Below are 21,807 nucleotides of genomic sequence, written 5' to 3'. Positions count from 1 at the left end.
CCTTCTTCGCGTTCCCATTGTAGGCGATGCCGATGTCTCGGGTGCTCTTCAGGTACCTGAGCACGCGGATGGCAGCCTTCCAGTGCTGCTGCCCGGGGTTCTCGAGGAAGCGCGACAACTGGGTCACGATGTACGCCACATCAGGTCTGGTGCACGTTGTAATGTACAGCAAACAGCCAATGAGTGCTCGGTAGGGCTTCGCCTGCATTTCCTCACGTTCCTTCTGAGTCATCGGCGACTGAGTCTTCGACAACTTCATGCCCGACTCGCACGTGTTCACCACCACCTTGGCGTCCTGCTGGTTGAACCGCTTCACCACATCATCAATGTATTGAGTCTGCTTGATCATGAGAGTCTTCGTCGATGAGTCATGGTCGATCTCCATACCGAGAATGAACTTGGTCTCGCCCAACTCCTTCATCTTAAACGTATTCTTGAGCGCCACCTTGACTTCCTGGATCTCGCTGCTCGTCTTGGCTGCGATGATCATATCGTCCACGTACAGGCAGACGTACACGAATCTGCCCTTCTCGCCCTTGACGTATACACACTGGTCACCGCCGCAGCTCCGAAATCCGATGCCCACGAAGACTCGGTGGATGGTCTTATACCAGGCATTTGCCGCCTGCTTCAGACCATAGATCGCCTTCTGCAGCCGACACATCATGTTCTTCGTGTTGATGATTCCGTAGGGTACCTCCATGTAGACGCGCTCCACCAGCCCGCTGTTGAGAAAGGCGGTGTCCGCATCCAGCTGCTCGGTGATGTACGCCTCGGCCACCACAACCGACAACACCACTCGGATCGAGTTCATGTTGGCCACGGGCGAGTACGTCTCGAAGAAGTCCACGCCATACTTCTGCTTAAACCCTTTCGCCACCAGGCGGGCCTTATACCGGATGACTCGGCCGTGCTCGTCGCGTTTCTTTGCGAACACCCAGCGACAACCGATCGGTCGAGCACTCGGTGTCCGACGGACCAGCGTCCATGGTCCGTTGTCCGCGTGTGCCTTGAGCTCCGCATTCATTGCCTTCACCCACTCCGACGACTCGTCGCTCTGCATGGCCTGCTGATACGTGGGGGGTGCGTCATTGGCATCGCCGACGTCTGCGGCGTAGGCCAGCACCGCCTCAGCCAATAAGCTGTCTTCTTCCACCCTGGGTCGCTTTGGAGACGGTGGCCAGAAGTGATCATCGTTGTCCGAGTCATCGGGACCATCTTCTTTTGACTCCTCACCGTCTGCGGAACCATCTCCAAGTAGTAGTACCGGTTCTCGGGCGCGCCGGGTCCGTTCCGGCTCGAGGTGGAAGACCATGTCATCATTCAATACCGGTCTCGCGAGTCGTCGGTACGTTGTCAGCTCCTGCATGGATGGCTCCGACGTCTCCACCTCATGCATCTCCGTGTCCTCGACGGTCTCTTCCACTGATTCCATCGGCTCGTCGGCGGCACGTCGTTGTATCTCCTCGGGCAGTGCCGTATCCTCGGCATCTTCCGTCAACTCAATGATCGGTGAGTTCTCGCTGGGCGCCATGTCGTAGATGCCGTTCACCTCGCGCTCGTCCAGCTTCACCGATCTGGACACCTTCACCTTGTTCGACTCCAAGTCGTACACTCACCCAAGAAACATACATTTGAAGCTTTTCGGCTCCAACTTGGTGCGTCGCGACTTATCGACATGAGCGTAACCCATCGACCCGAAGACTCGAAGATGATCCAGCCGAGGCTTTGACTTGAACGTCAACTCGTACGGAGTCTTGGTCGGGTGCATGCTGTTCGTCGACCGGTTGATCAGGTAGACAGCAGTGCTGACCGCCTCTGCCCACCATATCGAAGCCACGCCCTTGTAGTGTAGCATGCTTCGAGCCTTCTCCATGATCGTGCGGTTCATCCGCTCCGCCACGCCGTTCTGCTGGGGGCTATACGGGACCGTCTTCTGAAGCATAATCCCATTCACCCGGCAGAACTCAGTCATCGGCGTGTTCACGAACTCAGTGCCGTTGTCCGAGCGCAGACATTTATTGCGCTGTCCCCATTGGTTCTCGTACAGCTTCATGAACGACTTGAACTTGGTCACGACCTCGCTCTTCTTGGTCAAGAAGTACACCACGACGTGTCGCGAGTAGTCGTCGACAAATGTGAGCACATACCTCGCTCCGCCTTTGGACTTCGTCTTCATAGGACCCATCACGTCCGTTTGAACTAGTTCCAGCGGTGGAGTCGTCGCCGACGTCGACCGCGACGGGAAATGTGCGACCGTCTGCTTGCCCTTCATGCATCCTCCGCACAGGATCTTCGTCTGCTGTTGAGTCGTCGGGAACCCGTCAGTCGCCTCGCGGGTTTTTGCCATAGCGTCTCCGTTCAAGTGTCCCATACGAGCGTGCTATAGCTCCCACTTCCCGTCGACTCCCGAGTACTCGGTGTAATACACCATGTCCTGCTGGCAGTCCAGCAAGTACGCCTTGCCGACCTTCTTCCCCGAAGCGACCGCCTTCGTCTTGTCCCAGATGACGCACGACTTCCGCTGGAACTCGACACTCATGCCGCGTTCAGCCAACCTCCCAACCGAGAGTACCGTCGCCGGTCGAGTCCGGGGATGTGGAGCACCTCCACCATCTTGATGCGCTTGCCGTCGATGCCCGTTAGGCGCACCGACCCTTTCCCTGCCACGCGGATCTTCTTCCCGTCCGCGATTGTCACATACATGTCCGCCGACGACTCGTTGTACTCGAACAAGGCATCGCGGTGAGGCGTCATGTGAGCCGTCGCCCCACTATCGATCAGCCAACCCGCCGATGGATTCTCCGCCACAGCGAACACCGAGTCTTCGGCGGTGTCTCCATTTGCTTTTTCCGGGCAGTCCCGCTTTATGTGGCCCACTTGGTCGCAGTTGAAGTACTTGCCCTTGAAGCCACCGACCTTTCGTCCGCCGTTGCGCTTGCGGCCGAATGCCTTGCCGCCCTTGCCGAACTTCCCCTTCTGGCCCCTACCTCCGAACGAGGTAGCCTTCAACGCGCGCTCCGTGGTCTCCTTCTTCTCCTGCCGCTCGTACTCCTTGAGCAGCTTCTCCTTCACCTCGATGAGGGTCACGTCCTTCGAGTTCTCGACGATGGATGCGATCAACTCGTACTCCCCCGGCAAGCTGCTCAGCAGGATGACGAGTTGTCGGGAGTCATCGAGGGGCTCTCCAAGCGTCTGAAGGCCCACGATGAGCTCGTCGAACTTGTCCAGGTGCTTCGCCATCGTCGCACCGTCCTCCATCTTGAACTCGTGGAGCCGACGAGTCATCGTGACCCGATTATGCATCGTCGTCCGGTTGTAGAACTCGCGTAGAGTATTCCAGGCTTGGATAGCCGACGTCGCCGACCGAATCTTCGTGTGGTGTTCCACAGCCACGCCTTGAGCGATCAGACCGAGCGCCTTCATGTCGTTGAGCATCCAGGCCTCCGTCATCTCCGTCGGGTCCTTCACCACTTGGACGTGCGCCAGCAGCCCCTTCCTCGCGAGCGTCATACGCATCGCGAACTCCCAGTGGAAGTAATTGTCACTTCCTAGGATGACTTCGGCCTTCTTGCTGGACGTCGTCATGTCGGTCGTCGGAGAGGGCTTGAGCTTGTTGCGGCTGTTCACCTGTTGGTTTGTAGCTTGTGGTTGTGGGGGCAAATTCCGAAGTGATATTAAATGTTATCGTCTCTCAAACTACTCTCTAGTCTTCCCCTCCTGCTTTCCTTCTTGTTCTCCTTGTGCTCGTTGGTGCCTCTCATCAGACGGATTACTCCCGGTTTCCGCTTGACTTGATCTCAGTATATATGGGTCTCCCTGACCAGTCATTGGTGTACCCAGAGCCCGGCTGCCGCCGGCTCTCCTGTTGCCGTCGGATCCTCCGAGTCATCGGCGGATATGTCCACACGTTCTCCTCGTCCATGTGCACCTATTGGCGGCGCTCCCGAAGACTCATGAACAATTGGTTTGGCGACAGACACGAGGTTGGGCATCTTCGGCTAAGAGTGATTGGGTATTGTGCAAATTGACATGTAAAAAATGCAGCCTGCAGCTAGACAAGTCGTGTTGTTTATCTTCAGCTAAGCTTGGTCGATTATGGCGCAAATTGATACGCCTTCAGCGAAGTCATGGCGCTCTCATAGTGTACTAGAGCGTCCGTAAGTGTTTGAATGCAGGTTTTGGTCAATAATAAACGATTAGTATCAGCCGTTGGAAAAAAATGTGCATAAATCTTAGCATTTATCGACGGATACCCGATTCCGGCAGATATTAGCTTAAACATTACAATTAAGAAAGGGAGACCCGGTTTGGTACCCGATTTTGGAAAGTTACAAGTTCTTTTGCCGGGGCCAAGCATAGGCGACCCGGAGCGAACGCTCGGGGGAGTACACAGGTCGAATTAGTCAAAATTTGACCCCTGAAACTGGTATTTACCAGCAATAATGGTTCGATCTCAGCGAAACATGTTCAAATCGCAAGTTAGTTTTGTATGCGAGCCCGACTTGGAGCCATTTCTGTTAATAAGGCTTCAGAAATCAATTGATGAACATTACAGAAGCAAGATACGTTGTTGACAAGAATGAATAGATGCTAAATAAAACGATTGCTGACAGTTGGCTAAGTCGAGTTCTTGAACTACGTCAAGAAGATACTGAGGATGACCAGTGTCTCATTTCGGCCTGGGAGCTAGGCTAGCTAGATATACAGAGAGAGAGAGAGTTAAAGCTACTGCAGAACCCTGCTTTGATGCCACTATCGTATTGAGTGGGGAAAGTATCCAGAGAGTGCCTGGTGCGCAGCATGTGCGGCACACCGAATTCGCTTGCAATGCGGATTAGACAAGTCTGGACGAGCTATTCCAGCACCCGCGAATCCTTAGTAGTCAATCGTCAGAGTTTCGCGAAATGAGCGGCATTTGCTCATCCAACAGGTAGATAGATCGCTCTCTCTTTTTATTTTAATTTACGCAACTCATCGCTTCGTCTACATTCGAACCAGAGCTCGTTATGGGCCAGAATGCCACCTATACTAACATGCAGGTATCCAAATGTCGTGTAGGAACACGCACTAAATTATATAATAGCACACTTTCCCCACGAACAACACCCACCAAGTCCCGATGACTCAATGGGCTTGTTAGGGTTAGAACCTGAAGGCCCAGGAACTTTCCCTTGCACCGGGTTGATGTTTCCTCTGTGCACCGTGTTTCCGCTTAGTCAACTGACGGAAACCCAGCGTCACCAGCCACGAGCAAAGGCTGACATACTCTCACACACAATATAAACATCGCAGGCTCTCAGGAAGGAAGGGTCCCAGCCAGTCACGGCTTGATACGAGGGTGCCGGAGCTATACTCCGACGGGAAGGATAAATGGAGTGCGCTCTCGCTCCTCCACTACACGGCGATGACTCGCCCTTCGTATACACGGCCACTTCTTCACTACTCTTGGCCTGACCACGGGTAAACGCACGCTACGATACTAGCAGGCGCGTCCACCGACAGTCATAATCCAACCAACAGGTTTATCCAATTGCTACGGGAACTCACCGATAGCCCGGACGTCTTCCTTGAGTGGTTGGGAGGAAAAGCTGTTCTGTCATTGTTGCCCAAAGGGCTTATCTGTTCTATCTTCTCTTTCCTATGGTTCAATACAAATATCTAGTCTAGACGTGTCCGTTGTGGATCTTCCAGGTAACCACCCGACTCTTCAAAACTCTCTTGAAGGCTCGGACGGCCTCCCGATGACTCGAAGAGTCGTCTTAGGTGCGGAACCCAGGCCAAAGTTCGCCGTAGGTTCGGGTCGTCCTTGAAGTTCCGGTGTTGTGTGGATACACCACGGCTTGAGCTCGAGTGTCGACGAATCATCGTCATTGGTCCAGACTGGCCAATCCGCGGCCGTCGAACACCATCGATCGAATGGCGATGTGCCTCGATCCGCCAGTTGAGTCGACGCCGAATGCCGCGGGGCTTGCCGTGAGCTTCACTCAACTTTCTCGACACCGCAGCTGTCCACACCGTGTCACGAGCCACAGCACTTGGTGAGCGTTAGGGTGCTCCCGGCGACTTCGCGCTACCACGGCTGGGTCGTCTCGCGCCGCGAAGGCTGCGCTGGCCCGCGCGTTCCGGGCGCTCGGCGTCGATCCCGCTGACATGGTATGTGCTGCGTTCGGTCTCCTGTTCGTGCCGTCGACTGCTCACCCTCACGCGTCTGCTGGCGGCAGGCTCCCACTGCGTCGAGTTCTGGTGGCGGCCTCTCCGGCCAGGCTTCTGCTGCGTCTTCGCCTGCTCGGTCATCGTCTTCGGCTCGCGCTGGGTCGACGGCTGCCGGTTCTCCGCGTCCAGGCGATGCCGCACAGGTGCGTACCCTGTCTCTGCATGCGTCTCTATTCTTTTCACTCGTGCTGACGTTGTTCTCGTTGATGCGTCTGCTTATATCTGCAGTCGGCTGGTGGCGTGCCTTATCGAGGCTATGCGTGGCCACGAGTCTTCGGGAACCCTGGCAAAATCTCGCCCTGGGTCTCCTGGTTCTTCTCAGCCTGCTCCCGACAACTCGCGCGGTCGTGGTCAAGTTATGCGTCGCGACGCCCTGGAGCAGCTGGTCCGTGATGCATGTGATGAGTCGTCGGAGCGCATCTTGGCGGTGCTGGGCTCGAAGCTGGAGTCTCTCGGCCGTCTCTCGGTGAACCTGCAGCTGGGACCGAGCATCCGTGGTGATCGCCGCGTGGGTTCTCGCCTGGCGTCGGCCCGGAACCTCGATGAAGTGGTTACTGCTGCGGAGCCAAACATGGATGTTGGCGAAGGCTCGACGCTGGACATGGCAACTATGCGCGCCCGGCTGCACTCTGCTGAGTCAGCGGAGGCTGCTGCAGAGAATCGGTTGCGGTCGCAGACGTACTCTTTGGAGAACCAGAAGGTATTCTTGAAGAACGCAAACGACGGGATCGCACAGCTGAAGAAGGATGTCGCGCATCTTCGTCAGCTGGAGGTTCATTACATCGTCGAGCTCGAGTCGTCGAACGCCGCCGTGGATGGCCTCAGAGAGTGTTCCGAGCGGCAGGAGAATCGTGTCAGGGTGGCCGAAGACTCACAAGCCCGGGCTCTAGCTCAGTTGAAACGTGAGCAGGAGGTCTACAAGGCGGCCGTTGCTTCGTCGACTGCTCAAAGCAGGCGCTTGCACAATCTGCTGGCTCGCTCAGACGCCGCCGATGACACCGCACCAGCTCGCCATCGCCGCCGCAATGAGGACCTCGAAGAGCAAGTGAAGCGGCTCCCCCGTGCCAACAAGACGTTTCGCGCTCACGTGCAGCTGGAAGATATGGACCCCGACGTCCTGGTCCTCGCCGTAGAAGGTTCGTAGTCTCCATTTGGTCGTCATTTGGTTTATGTTTGCTGGCTTTGTCCCGATGACACATCTTGCTTGCAGGTATCTCGACTGGTGAACTCAATTGGAGCTTGCTGGATCTTACTCCCGAGTCTCTCGCGATTTTGCAGAAGCAGTATCGTACAGCAGACTGCTCCAAGCCGGACAGAGATATCGCCGAAGACTTGGCTCGGACTGCCTTCTCACTGAATGACTCCATCGGGGATCCCTTGCGCAAGGACACTCTCGCTGGTGCAAACAAGACCACTCCGGGGACGTCTGCCACTGCAGTCAAGAAATCTCGCGCGTCGCGTCGGTCATCGTCTTCTCCACGGTTCTCGTCCCGCAAAAGGTCTCGCGAAGACTCGGGCTACGTCAGTGCTGCTGCTTCCCCAGCTCGACCGAGTCGCTCAGGGTCGAAGGCTCGCAAGACTTCTGCCGAGTCATCGGCTGGGTCATCGGTGTCATCGTCTCCCGTGATGAAGTCGTCGGAGAAGCCCAAGAAGTTGCCCAAGAAGCGGAAGGAGTCTCGCTGGGCACGAAGTCGTTCTGCGTCGGTGCCTCGCGGCTCTCCGGGCTACGGCGCTTCATCGGTTCCAGTGTCTCTCCGCCCACGAGTCCTGCTCCAGTCGCGAAGGCTACTGCGCCCTCTGTTCCTGGTTCTGCGCCGCCTGCTGCTTCTGCGGAAACTCCTGTCCAAGCTGTTGTCCCAGTCTCTGGTTCCGGTGATGATCCACAAGTTGGTGGCTTGAGTCATCGGGCTGATCGCGGAGGGACGGACGAGCAGTTAGCTTCAGTCGAGCAGTCTCCGGAGGTGCCTCAGTGGTTCGGAGATGGCTCGGATGCTGGATTGACGGAGGGTCTGGTTGACGACTCAGTGGTTGATGGCGGTGCTGCTTCTGCTGATGAGGAGGAACTCGACGAGTGGGAGGGAGAGCGCGTTGTGGTGGTTGCTGTAGTTCCAGCTCCGTCACCTCCGGTTGCTGACGGTCTGTCGTCATCGGCTTCCACTGATCTCTCGTCACCTGCGCCAGCTCTGCCTCCTGCCAGCGCTGAGTCATCGACTTCTCGTCCGCTTGGTCCTGCAGCTTCTGCTGAGTCGGCGGACACCTCGGTCGCTGTCTCATCGGCTCACCGGCCTGCAAATGCGGCATCTCAGTAGGTTCCGACGACTCGTGCCCGAGGTAAGAAACCGGCTAAGTCTCGCCATAAGTTGTCATCGCGCCAAGTCGTCACTACGCAGTTATCGGCCCAGGACCAAGTTCAAGTTCTGCGCGCTCTCTGTGTGCCTCGCCTGCAGCCCGAGATGTGCTGCCCACTGCTCGTTACTCAAAACACGTGTTGAACTGGGCCACTCCATACTTGGCTCCTGAATTCCGGTTTCCTGGCGCTTCTAAGTGCTGGATCCAGATTTTGAATTGCGAGTTGCCGACTCCTATTCCCGGGGATGCTCGGATTGCTGCCACGGCTGCTGGTATCAAGGCGCTTAAAGACTTCAAGAACCCGGACCACCCTTGGCAGCAGCTTCGCCGGCGTCTCCCGGAGCGCGCATGTTTGTTCTACACCCGTGGATTTGATCCTTCTGTCAAGGTCTCCCAGCGAGCGCCCCCGACGACTCGAGTTAACGGGTATTGGAGCAACTTTCGAGGGTACGGGGATCCAGTCGACATTGATCTTGGGTTCTCGGATTGGGAGCGTTACCACTGGATTCCGGCTCCCGCCGTGGAGAATTGCTTCCGGATCGCTACCAAGGAGCTGGAAGGGAATAATTGGTCCCCTGAGGCGAAGGCCAAAGTTCGAGCTGAGCTGGACGAGGCCAAGGCTGAGTGGTTGGCGTATGCTGCCGAGCGGAACAAGCGCTGGAATCGGTTCCGAGCCAAGATCATCTACCAGGTCTGGAGGTGGTTTGTCAGCAAGGAACCGAAGTTTGCTGCTCTCCACACCGAGTCTTTGTTTGAGCCTTCTATGCTGGGTTGCCCTTTCGACAACCTCACGTGGCTGCCGAAGACGACCGACTGGTTCAGCGAGATTTCGGCGTTGGACGCGGCTGAGCCGTGGCGTAATGGCTGGGTGGATGTTCCTGCCCAGCATCCGTACAACACGACGTTCTTCCCCTGCAATCCAAGGTTTCCGCTGTTCGTCCCTGCAAACACCACGCGCGAGGAAGTCGGGCGCCAGATCGTCGATTGTCCCGACCTCACGCCAAACGAGATCGCGGCTGATTGGGATGCTGGTTTCCGTGAACCTGCCCAAGCTTCCGACGAGTCTTTGGGTCCTGAGCCAAGCGAGCCTCCGGCGTCTGCAGCTACTTCTCACGTGGCTCTCGACAACTCGGACCACCTCCAGGTGCTGGCGCAGGCTGCAGCTTCTGTGAGTTGCAGGGTGACGCTCGCGAGGATGGTGACGACTAGGAACGGTGAGTCGTCGGGTGCAGGTGTTTCTTTCACCCAAGCTGTTTGAGTTTTCACGGTTGTAGTCGTAGGTGCGTTCAGCTTGGGGTATTTAGGTTTTCTGGATTCTTCTTCCAGATCGTCATGTCCAGTTTTCAAAAAAATAAAAATCATGCAAGTCTTCTGCAGTAATCGTCTTCGTCTGCGTTTCTGGGCTGCATTGCCCAAGGTACAGGCCACCATCTTCCGCAGTAGTCATTTTGGTCTACCCTCCTGAGCTGCGTTGCCCCAGGCGTAGTTCATCATCTTTGAGGCGTCGCGAGCGAGCTCTAATCTTCGTCCACGACGTGTACCATTTGAAGGCGTTGCTCGCTTCGCTTGCGCCTCAGGTAGTCGTAGAGAAGACCCCCACAGGAGAGGTGGGTGACTGGTTCCCACGTGGGCTCGTCCTGATCTGCCCACTTGATCTTGAATTCACGCACTGAGCGTCCCGTTCTTGTTGACATGGGCATCCGATCATCCAGAATCTCCAACACTTCGCTCTCACCGGCCAGACTATCAGGTTCCCAGCTGTCTTCGGGGAGTAATTCCTCGTCGAAGTCCAGCCGGGAGTCTTCGGTGATGTCAGGCGCCAGTCGAGTCTTTGGGCGGTCTTTGAATTCACTCACCGGCTTCAACCGCGAGACATGGACTACCGGGTAAAACCGATAGCCGTTCCGGTTCGGCAACTCGAGCTCGTAGGCGTACTCTTCGACCTTCTTCTTGATCCGGAACGGGCCGTGCCAGCGGTGGGCCAGCTTCTTGGCCGGCCCCGGCTTGACACGTTCCATGTACAGCCATACGCGACTACCCGGCTCGAATAGAGACATCGGCGCGTTGCTTGAGGGGTCTGAGTCCGCGTCCTGATTGGTTGGCGTTGCTATCGACGACTTGTTCCTGCCAGTCGTCGGGATGGTTGCTCTCTCCTTCCGGCTCAGTGCTTCGTTATGTTCGCGTGCTCGGCGGGCTTATTCAGTCGCTTGGTATTCCTTGGCCATCTCGAGTGCAATCTGGAGTTGTCGGTTGACGTCCCGGTGCCACGCCAGCGCGTCGGATTGTCTGCTACTGCCCCTGCGGAGCGAGGTCGACATCGCTTTCAACATCGACTGAGCGTCCCATCCATGGACGAGGAAGAATGGAGTTTCCTTCCGTGTCATGTCTTGTGAGTTGTTGATCGCGAAGACGAACCGTTCCACGATCTCGCCCCAATCCTGCTGAAGCGGGTCTTCGGCGTACACTCTCACGGATTGAATCACCGTCTTCACCGACCTCTCTTGCTGCCCGTTGGCTTGGGGCCGATAACTCAGCGTAGCCCGCGACCTTGACTGCATCATTTCGGCAAGGGCCTGGAACACCTCGCTCATAAAGCGAGGATCCCGGTCGTGTCTAACCAACGAAGGTGCTCCGAATCGTCGGTATATACACTCTTCGAAAGCTTGGGCTACCTTGAGCGCTGTCGTGTCCGACATTGCCTTGGCGATCACAAATCCCGTGAACGCACATTGGAATAGGAGGAGGGCAGTGTTGCCTCTCCGAGTCATCGGGAGCGGTATTACGAAGTCCATGGACACAATCTGGAGTGGTCGCTCTGCCAACACGTTGCCGGGAGAATACCCTCGCAACTGTGGTCGGCTTTTGCTGGTGCTGCAGTCCGGGCACGACTTCACATGCTTCTCGACGTCTGTGTAGAGGCCGAACCAATAGTAATCCCGCTTGACTCGCTGGTAGGTCCGCACTACCCCTTGGTGCCCGCCTTCTAGCGAGTCATGGCAGTTCTGCAACACTTCTTGAATCATTGTGGTGGGTACCACGAGACGCAGCTTGATCTCCTCTTGCTCTCCAGACGTGTCTCGACGACTCGAATTCACATTGTAGAGTACTCCGTCGTCGGACAGAACGAACGTGTCCGCAATTTTCCAGGCATCTCGTGCAGCCCTGTACCCGAGCTTCTCGACCTCGCCTCGGAGGACTGTTTTCAGGTTTGCCCACCGTAGTTCCTCGTCCTGAGCGGCTGCTATGCGCCGTCGCCTCTCCACTTGGACATCGACGGGGTCAATGTCTTCTGCGTTTGGCGCTGCGGGCGGTGCTTGAGCTGCTTTCGATGGTCGTTCATCAGTGTGCTCTTTGTCGGTTTGAGTCATCGGCTTGGGTGGCGTCTCGTTGGTACTGTCGTCCGCAAATCGGACTCGCTTCGTCTTCGATCTAGCTTGTGAACGAGTCATCGCCATGATCCTGAAAGGTTCTTTGCGCACGAAATCAGCGAATATCCTGGGTTTGGTGACCTCGTATCCGTCCGCAATTTGAATAGAGCCTCCAGGAACATGGTTTTGCACTGTTGCTTCATCTCGCGTCGACTCATAGATCACTTCCTGGATGCGGTTCAGTTCGCAGAGCTCTGCCTTCCGAGTTTCACTCAGGACCACCTTCGACGTCTTGGATTCAAGTGTTTCCGACGCCAATGAGTCTGCGGCCGCATTGAATTCTCGAACCATGTGCAGGTACTTGACTGACCGCAGTCGTGCCGTGATTTCCTTATGGTGACTCAGCTGAGTAATCAGCGACTCCTTCCGGCATGCGATCACCCCTAGGGATTGCTGGATCGCGAGCCTCGAGTCCCCGACGATGACCAAGTCTTCGGCGCCATGGTCCAAAGCTGCAAGGACTCCGTTGGTGATGCCAGTGCACTCCGCAAGATTAACAGTCGTCTTCTCAAGGTAAGCCCTCGCCGCAATCACTATTGTCCATTCTGGTAGGCGCCACACGATCCACGAACAACTGCCATATCCACCATACTTCTCGGTCTTCGCGGAGCCGTCAAAGGAGACCACAAACCCCGTGTGAGTCTTCGGGAGACGTGCGTACAGGAGGTTTGGGTCCATACGAGTCGTCGGCGGGCCTTTCGTTGGTGGAGCAACCAGGTCCAGCGAGTCATCGAGGTCCACAAAGTTGGTTACCGTCGACTGGAGCAGTTGTGAAAATACGCAGTCCTTCTCCTTCACGCGCTGGACGATCAAGTGCCACGGGGAAAGCAACACGGCGAATTGCACCGCTCTCCCGAAGAGTGACTTGGACTTGGTGATCCATTCCAACGTTGAGAACCGCTGTACACGCGGATGGTCCGTCCCGCTAGCTGCGTATAGCAGGTCTTCAGGAGCTGGAGTAGAGCCAACGCCTCCTTTTCTGCAGGATGGTAATTTATTTCTGCGTTCTTCAAGACGCGACCACAGAAGCGCATACGGTGCAGTTTGTCGTCGTGCGTCTGGAGCAATGTCGAGCTGACTGCCCATTCGTTCGCGTAAAGCATCACGTGCACGTCCTTCTTCTTATCGAAGTGCCGAAAGATCGGCGCCGCCGCCACCTTCTGCTGAAGTGCTTGGAAGCTGCGGCGGGCTACAGCGAGGTCATCCCCGGGCGCGAAGTCGTCGTCCTTGAGCTGGTACAGCGCGGCTCCATAGACTGCGAAGTCTTGGATAAACCGGCTGTAGTAATTCAGCGCTCCGAGGAAGGACTGCATCCACTTTTTTGTCCGAGGGAACGACAGCTTCGTGATTGCGTCCAGTTTCTTGGGGTCTGCGCGCATCCCATCTCGCGAGATCTCGTGCGACAGGAAATCGACGCCTCCTTGCACGAATATGCTCTTGGTGAAGCTGACGCTGATCCGGCACTCCTCAAATCGGCTCAAGAGCCGGTTCAGCGTGGCAAGACAGTCTTCGAAGCTCTCACCTCCGAAGCATATGTCATCCACAAACGATCGGCGATCAAACACCGGAACCAGTGACGAGTCGTCGGGCTCGTTGGTCGCAAACATGTCTGCATCCGGGCTGTTGATCAGCAGCAAGACAGGATCTAGTGCCTGCGAGTCATCGTGCGGGACGCTGTGGAAGGGTTTTGCAGGTATCTCGACGACTCGAGTCGTCGGAGACGTGCTGATTCGGCTTTGGCAGCTCCCATCTGTTCCGCAAAGGCCTTCCAACCTCCCTTCGGCTGGACATGACCCCACAACGCGTTGTCGATCATGCGCTGGTAGATCATCGGCGCGTTCTTGAGGCCGAAAGGCATGCGAAGCCACTCGAAGTGTCCCAGCGGGCAGACGAAGGCCGAGATCTTGCGCGCTCGTAGCGTCATCATGATGGCCCAGAATCCACTCGCAGCGTCGAGTGAGCAGAACCAGAGGTATCCTTCTAGGTCGGTCAACAAGTCATCGACGAGTGGCATGGCAAATTCCATGATCGCTGTGATGGCATTGACCAGCTTGTAGTCGATGCACAGTCGAATGTCGATCCCGTTCTTTATCAGGACGATGACGATCGGCGATGCCCACGGGCTGTCAGAGAAAGACACGAGTCCGGCCTTGAGCAGCCCCCTCAGCAGCTCATACAGCTTCTTAAGATGCCGTAGTGGTATCCCCGGGCTCGTTGCTTGATTGGCGCGTGCCCTTGCACGTCTATGCTGCCGACGGTGGGTTGAGCCCTGATGCAGTCGTGATGCAGTGGAGCTGCGTGGTGGCGGCGACTGGGGTCGCCAGCCACTTGCTGAAGTGCTACGAGGCGGCGTCGGGAGTGCGTTCACCTGCGAAGATGGCGGAGGAGAGCTACGCCGACTGGCTCCGTGACGTCGAGGAATTGCAGCAAGCCGAACGCCTGAGTGAAGCATTCTGGCGTGCGGACGGGTGTGTCGGAAAACCGAAGCCGGTGCGTACCCTGAGCGGGCTGAGGGCGGAGCAACGTGCCCTGCGCGCGAAGATGAAGACGGCCAAGGAGGAAGAGGACGCTCGACGAGGACGTCGAGTCTCAGTCGGGGAGGATGTCCCGAGTGGGAACGGTGGTCACCGTCTCGGGTACGGTCGTAGCCGTCCTCCGGCACCCTGTCAATCAGCGCGTGGACTGCTACTCGAGGATCAGCTGTTCGAGGATGAGCTGACTGAGCCGTCATCGGACTTTAGCGAGGATTGGCTGGCGGCGGGCCCGTTGCGTGGACGAAGAGTCGTGATGGAAGCAGTGGCGTGTTCCGCGAGTTGGCCGTGAGGGGAGGAGACAGGATGGAGGTCACGGACGCTGCGTGGCTCGGGGCGTGAGCCTTGACGTGAGCCAAGGGAGGAGGGGTGAAAGGAGGTGACCATGGGTTCGGGCGGCGGTGTGTCAACGATCAAGTTGAAGAGAAGCAAGAGAGTGCGCGGGGCGAAGTTCTCCGTGCCGGGTAGGTTGGTCGGTCGTGAATTTGCCGTGGAAACAACAAGTTGAATCTTTGTATTTGACTCTGTTGAATTTCATACCGTTCCTTACCTGTCCGTACCGTCCTACTTCGTTCTCGCAGCGGCAGCCGTCCCTTCCAGGGCGACTCGCGACAGGTCCCATAAATACTCAGATCGGCCATATATTGTCGTCGAACGCGAACTCAATTCTTTGACCCGCTCCCTCCACCGTTGTTCCGTATCTGATCTTGGTATCGAACCTGGACGAGAACTACGTCCGATCGTCGAGCGCCTCGAGCAAGCAGGGAGCAGAGATGAGTGGAGTCACGGAGCAATGCAACAGACGCCTCGGACATTATGGGCCCACAAGAATGCACTCACGGAATATCAAGCGTGGTCAGCTGCAGGATCGCTACACGACCGCTCAATCTCTTTTTCGAAGGAAGGCAGAGGACAATAGCTGCCGCAAATTACAGAGCTGCCAGAACGAAGAAGAGACGCTCAGCCATATTTTCTGGACGTGTCCATGTGCTCAAGCATGACAACTAGGGCCCGCATCTCCAGTGCTTCATGACAAGTTGTGCATCACGAGCGCCTCCTCCGTTATCGTCGGAACTCAGTTACCGACTCAGCCGTGCATTCCAAGACGACGTTGCGGAGTACGAGCAAGAGTGAAAACGAATTTGGTGGATCCTCAGTACAGTTTGCATGACAGTTTTGTGGCTACAGAGAAATCGAGTGGTCCATCAAGGTAGTACAGTCACGGTTGAAAGCAGTGTAGCTGCTGGACTACTTCAACTCCGAGCATTAGCGAAACGAGAATGACGGAATCCGTGGACCATAATACAAGGAACACGTCTATTACACTGTTTGGGGCTATTCCAGCAGGATCTATTAGAGACACCTCGCTATGAGGCGAGCCACGTATAGCCACCAGAACCACCCTGGGCGTCGGCGCTGATAACCTGGTTTAGGACATTCCAGACCTGGACAATTTTGTAAACCGTAAGTTAAATATATTAGTATGATCCTCCTGCTTGGTGTCCAACTTTGGCTTAAACGAGCCAACTGCTGCTCCTCTGATCGAGTCGACGTTGACTGTAGTTGGCCTTGCTGCGGCGCATCTCGCAGAACTGATGGAGTTCCCCATTTCGCCTCACAGCGCGTGGATTCGCGCAGTAGTCGGCGCTTTTCGAAGATACTACATGGCAGCCAGGATGGGTCAGGCGTCGTGGTTGGAAATGGCCATGTCGAATGCCGCGGCTTGAGGTTTCCCGTCTCGCACGTGAGGTAGAGCGGTGTCACGTTCTTCGGCAGCGTCTTCTCCATATCCGCCCCCTTTTCGAGCAGCAGCTTCAAGACATCAGCACGTCCGCCCTTCACCGACGCCGTGAGCGGCGTCCAGCCCGTCTTGTCCGCGATCTCCATATCAGCTCCGTGCTCCAACAGCACGCGCACACACTCAAGATGCCCGTGCTCGGATGCAATCCAGAGCGGCGTGGCTCCGTCATCCTGGCGCTTATCAATGGCCGCTCCGTGCTTGAGCAGCACCTTGATCACGTCCGAGTGGTCCTTCCAGGCCGCAGCCATGAGCGGCGTCCACCCTCGCACCTCCGGGGTCTCAATGTTCGCTCCATGCATCACCAGCAGCTCCGCCACCTCTGCGCGGCCGTGCTCGCTGGCGATGTAAAGCGCCGTGCACCGGTTAGGACGCTGCATGTCGAGCTTGGGCTTCTTGGGCAGCAGTGTCGTTACCACTCGACTGTGGCCGTTCTGCGCCGCCACCATGAGCGCCGTCCAGCCGCCTTTGTTGGTCTGGTCTACGTCGGCGCCGTACTCCAGTAGCAGGCGCACGCACTCGGCGTGTCCGTTCTCGCTGGCCAGCAGCAGCGCCGAGTAGCCGTCGAACACCTGGTCATCCACGGACGCGCCTCGACTCAGCAGCAGCCTCGCCACGTCCGGGTGGTTGTACAGGGCGGCGGCCATGAGCGGCGTGCGGCCGTCCGCAGTTTTGACGCTCGTGGGCACGCCGCCCTCCAGCAGAGTTGCCGCCAGATCGGTGAAGCCCTTGCAGCACGCTGTCATGAGCAGCTGGGGGATGACCGCGGGCTCGATCTCGATTTCAGGCTCGGCTGCGGGGCGCTGGGCCGCGACTTGCTTCTTGGCGGAGTGGTCACGGCTGTGTCGCTGCTTGGCCATCGCTGGTCTTGGTACTGGGGTCGAGGTGCGGGCTTGATGGCAAGTTGGATAATGAGGACGGAATATGGCGAACTTCCATGTTGAAGTGCAAAAAAGCTGCAGTAATGACTCATTAGCTGAAGTACAGCGGTGATAATTACAAATTACGTGAAATTTTTGTATTTGTTTTTTACAGCTCGAGTAGAGCGCACAAGCGGGGCTCTCTGAACAGGATGGACCCGAGCAAGAGAGACTGCCCGCCTTGCTTCGTCAGGCGGGGGAATACTGCAGTTTTGCAAGATATCGACGGTAATGGTTTCAAAATCTGCATTTACATGTAATAAATATTAAGAAATAATTAATAAAAGCTCATGTAATTGCTCTCGTTGAGAGCTATAACCCCACTTAGCGCTTGATCGTCCCCCCACCCGTTGTGCCTTAAGTACCCCGAAGTAAACGCTATTGTGGTGTTTCGGCAGGCTTATCAAGCTGAAAACCGCCCAGCCGATATGCACACGCAAAGGCCAACACTGCGAGGCTGAGTGCGTATCCAACTAGCGTATGGCCGAGATGGGGAGGATGTTGTTGGACCACGGAGCGGACATCGAAGCTGTTGATGGAGAGGACTGGACGCCGCTCATGTGCGCGGCGTGGCGTGGACACAAGGCCATGGTGGAGATGCTGCTGGAAAGAGGAGCCTACGTGGACAGGCGTCTACCCGACGGCGCCACCGCTCTCTATCTGGCGAGCGAGTACGGGCAGCTTGAAGTGGCTCGAGCGCTGGTCAAGAACAGAGCGAACGTGAACGCGGAGAACGAAGAGGAAGTAACGCCCATGGCTGTCGCGACTATGAATAACCACTCGCAGGTGGTCTCGCTGCTGCGACGTCACGGAGGGAGATCAAAGACCCCAGCGGTAGTTGTGGTAATCGGCCATCGTCGCTAATATCCCAGACTTGAAACACGGCAACTGGATGTTTGTAAGCTGCGGAGTAAGCCATGTAGTAGTAAGTTTTAACGCCGTCAATTCGTCAGAAACCCACGCTTCTTTAATTTTCGCTCCACCCAAAAGAAAAGCTTGTATAAAAAGAGAAGTTTTCTTTTCGCTGCTCCCCTCACTCTCATTTTCACTTTTTTTGCATGCAACCGTCTCATACGGCATTCTCTTTCCTTGGGAAGAAGAAGAATGGAGGAGTCGCCAATTCTTGTCGTGCGTCTGCTTCTCCGCAAGAAGCTCAAGACGAATGTTCCCGACGGTGTCGACATTGACATCTCCGACCTGATAGTTGAGGACACGCCTTTGAGTCGCGCATGCCAACTGAGTTGCACTGGATCGACGGTTCTGCCTGAGTTTATTTGGTCGAGGGGCTTCGCTCTGTCAGACGCGATGGGTGGAGTCTGTCGAAGATACAGAACCGCACTATTTTCGATGGGAAATTAACCAAGCAATACAGCAAGCATCAGGTCATCAGGTGATTTCCGACTGGGAAATACGTTAACTAGTTATGGATAACCGTTCTACCTGATAGATACACGAGAGCTATGTGTAGGCTGGGATAGCTAAAGAACTTGGTGTGAGGTAAGTGGAGCATCTCCAGTGGAGAATCTCCACCGCAGCTGTGTCGTCGCGTCAGCGAAAACTACGAGAAACAGCAGTTTACCTCCCACCGGGACCTCACTGTCGCTCTCCGACAACTTTGAGCGTAGGGAAAGGGTTTTGGGTTCGTTCAATACTTCCAGTAACGCAGCGATAGCGATAGCGCCCGGAAATGCTGTAAAAAGCAAAACTTAAAAAATTGTAAGGTTACTTCGTAATATTGCTGGAGTATGATCAATCACAGGCAGAACACATATTAATGTATTCTTTCCTGTCGTTGTTGTCGTTGTAATTGTAGTCGACGGACGAGACTGAACGTGCAGCTCACTTATTCGTCTTCGTAGTCGCAAGCGTGACGTATGTGCAGCTCGTTGCTCAACTTGTAGTCGGGGGAGCCGTCTAAAGTAAGCGAAACTGCACGTACAGTCAGTCCGCTGCTCAAGCCGTAGACGTAGTATTTTATTTTATCCTGGGAGACCAGCTTGCTGGTTTACCAGCCTCACAAACTTTAATTCGTCACGAATGTATTCCCAGTTACAGGTAACGTTCAGGAGACATCGAAATCGCAATTAGCGATGGTACAAAAGCTTCTCAAAAACAAAACACGTCTTTGGAAGTTTTTCGCTCTTCACAAGTTTAAGAAAGTAGGCAGACATTTGTTCGTTTCAATTTGACTAGAACATCATTTCGTACTTCTCCAGTTGCGCATTACCGGCCAGATGCTGCGGCTACGAAGCAGGCGCAGTAGATGGCCGTAGTTATCATCAACTAACCGTGCTTCTTGACTCAAATTTTGTCCTAGGTTTTTTTTTTTTTTTTGTGCTACAAAACCGCCATCCACAGGCATCTCCTGCGCCTGTTTCGCAGCCGCAGCATCTGCCTGCCTCCGACTGCTAGGGTTCTCGAAAGCTGCAGTATGCGTAGTTCCACAGGCAGTTCACCAACTACTGCATCGACCTCTAAAGAATATACAACATGTTCGATACAAATGCGAATTAGAAGTAAACGCGTCGACTTTCAAAGAGTTTTAGATTGCGGAGGGCTGCATCTGAACATCTTTAGTGGAAACTATCTGTCTGTGAACAACCATGCAGAACTTTCACTTCCACGATAAAAAATACTAATGTAACAAGTCTCATGTCGCCTGCTTGCTAGCGGGTCGTACAAGCTCAGGCATCTCGATTTCATGGACACCTCGGAGACACTTAGCTCGATCAGTGTCTGTGCATGTCCTACACATATGAACAACACCAGATGACCGACGGAGACTCAACTGACGTCTCCGCGGCGGAGGCACCCTCGCGGGGCTCCAATTATATTGCTCGTCTTCGTCTCGTTCGTCACCCGATCACCGTTCGTCCATCGACACTCGTTCGTCCGTCACCGCTCACCATCGTTCGCACTTGCTCGTCCACCGCTCGTCACTAGAACGCAAATGCAACTACTCGACCATCACTAGCAAACTACGAACTAAACTGCTGCGACGCTCACTTAGCCACCGGGAATACGCCCACGCGCGCCTACCCGTACCTCGTGCAGCCATCAGCAAACTCGAGCCACAGCTCTACCGCGCGGACCCTACCAGCAACTTCGTCCATCGCCCGCCCGTGCTCCACCACCAGCCACATCCGTCTACCGTTGCTCGACGCTCGCCGTCATCCGTCCACCGTTGCCGTCGTCATGTACTGCTCTCTGCTTGTCCTGTTCGCTACCGTCTCTCGCTTGTCCTGTTCGCTACTCGCCTCATTCTGGACTGACTTCCATTTGGACCTCTTGCACTGCTGCAGATCCCTCAGCTCCCTCGCGTGGTCCACACTGACGTGCTCAACTTCAAGCCCCGATCTTCATGCATTCTAGGCCAGATGTACCAGTTAGACTGTTACACTAAGTAGAAATTTGGTCTCCCAGCCAAAGCGCAGCAACCTTGTTTTTATTTTTCACTGTTAACGCCAGTCACACGTAGACGTACGTAGTAAACGGAGGACACCAAGGCTGTAAGCATTGAAAGAGGCCCGATCAGCGCGTGCAGCCCAGGGCTCAAGTCGTGGTGGCATGGTTTACATATGTCAGTGCAATTCATCCGCCGTACGTGCAATTCCTCCGTTTGAAGGTTTCACATGGAATTCATCCGAAAAGTACATGAAATTAATATTTTCTCATTCGTGGACAACCAGATAGCGGTGCTTGAGTGGCTGAAAACGAACCGCACGGAAGGCTGCACGAATATGGCAATGCACATTGCAGCAGTTTCGAGAAATTTGCCCGTCATGCGATGGCTTTGCGAAATAACTACGGCGAGACCTTCACCGCAGGCGATGGATAATGCTGCCAGTGACGGTCGGTTCGATATTGTCAAGTGGCTTCACGGGGCGGGGGGGGGTTGTACGTCCGAGGCTATGTAGGGTGCAGCTAAGAATGGGCATCTTGGTGGCTGTATTCACATCGGCTCGAGTACCGGCCAGAACGAGCGTTGGTTCAAGCCGCTAGCTACAGTCGTTCTCGCGTCGAGAATACCCGCAACCAACTCGGGGTGGTCCGGTTTCTATTGATGCACTGCAGGACCAGTAGCGCGACTGCTGCTGTGGCGGCATTACGTGAAAGACATTTTGATATGATGCTTCTGCTGCGCGCTCACCGCCCCAATCTCAGCGGCGATGCGGTAAGAAACGTAAAGGATGGATTTGACCATTGGGTAAAGTCTTCTAGCGTAGACCAGGAAATTCGTGAATGGTTCGACGAAAATTACCCAACCTGAAAGAACCGAACTACCTTTCCTAGGGACTTTGAGGCACAATGGTGGTGTGACTGCTATTTAGTTTGTTAGCGGTACTTACCTTACGAAACGGAATCGATATATTATTGCGAGTGCACAATAACAATATGCGTAACGACGTTGACCATCTTCAGTACCAGTGAGTTTTATACTGGGATAGGAAGCAACGTTAGTGCTGCTATCGCAGACCAAATCGGATTATATCCGTGGTACATCACGTCAAACGATGACCCCTCTTGACATCTAACTGGTGCATTTTCTTGAAACCGGTATGATT

At 55.3% G+C, this 21,807-nt stretch overlaps 5 protein-coding genes across 5 annotated transcripts; 4 read left to right on the top strand and 1 right to left on the bottom strand.

Moving 5' to 3' along the window:
• Positions 1–6,655: 6,655 nt before the first annotated feature.
• Positions 6,656–7,345, top strand: PHYSODRAFT_364250 (hypothetical protein; the record flags this gene model as incomplete). Its single annotated transcript, XM_009527043.1, has 1 exon — positions 6,656–7,345. A coding segment is annotated over one exon (690 nt), but the record flags the coding sequence as incomplete, so codon positions are not given.
• Positions 7,346–14,309: 6,964 nt separating this feature from the next.
• PHYSODRAFT_436926 (hypothetical protein) lies at positions 14,310–14,657 on the top strand (the record flags this gene model as incomplete). Its single annotated transcript, XM_009527042.1, has 1 exon — positions 14,310–14,657. A coding segment is annotated over one exon (348 nt), but the record flags the coding sequence as incomplete, so codon positions are not given.
• A 1,670-nt stretch (positions 14,658–16,327) lies between these two features.
• Positions 16,328–16,675, bottom strand: PHYSODRAFT_436302 (hypothetical protein; the record flags this gene model as incomplete). The annotated part of the gene is made up of 1 exon (XM_009527041.1): positions 16,328–16,675. A coding segment is annotated over one exon (348 nt), but the record flags the coding sequence as incomplete, so codon positions are not given.
• A 1,047-nt stretch (positions 16,676–17,722) lies between these two features.
• On the top strand, positions 17,723–18,106 carry PHYSODRAFT_489287 (hypothetical protein; the record flags this gene model as incomplete). The annotated part of the gene is made up of 1 exon (XM_009527040.1): positions 17,723–18,106. The coding sequence occupies one exon, from the start codon at positions 17,723–17,725 to the stop codon at positions 18,104–18,106; it is 384 nt and encodes a 127-aa protein (XP_009525335.1).
• A 2,831-nt stretch (positions 18,107–20,937) lies between these two features.
• Positions 20,938–21,156, top strand: PHYSODRAFT_435469 (hypothetical protein; the record flags this gene model as incomplete). The annotated part of the gene is made up of 1 exon (XM_009527039.1): positions 20,938–21,156. A coding segment is annotated over one exon (219 nt), but the record flags the coding sequence as incomplete, so codon positions are not given.
• Between the last annotated feature and the right edge of the window lie 651 nt (positions 21,157–21,807).

Source organism: Phytophthora sojae, assembly GCF_000149755.1.
Source record: "Phytophthora sojae unplaced genomic scaffold PHYSOscaffold_3, whole genome shotgun sequence".
NCBI classification, from domain to species: Eukaryota; Oomycota; class Peronosporomycetes; order Peronosporales; family Peronosporaceae; genus Phytophthora; species Phytophthora sojae.
Note: the sequence above shows the minus strand (reverse complement) of the source record. Positions and strands in the feature narration are given on the sequence as shown.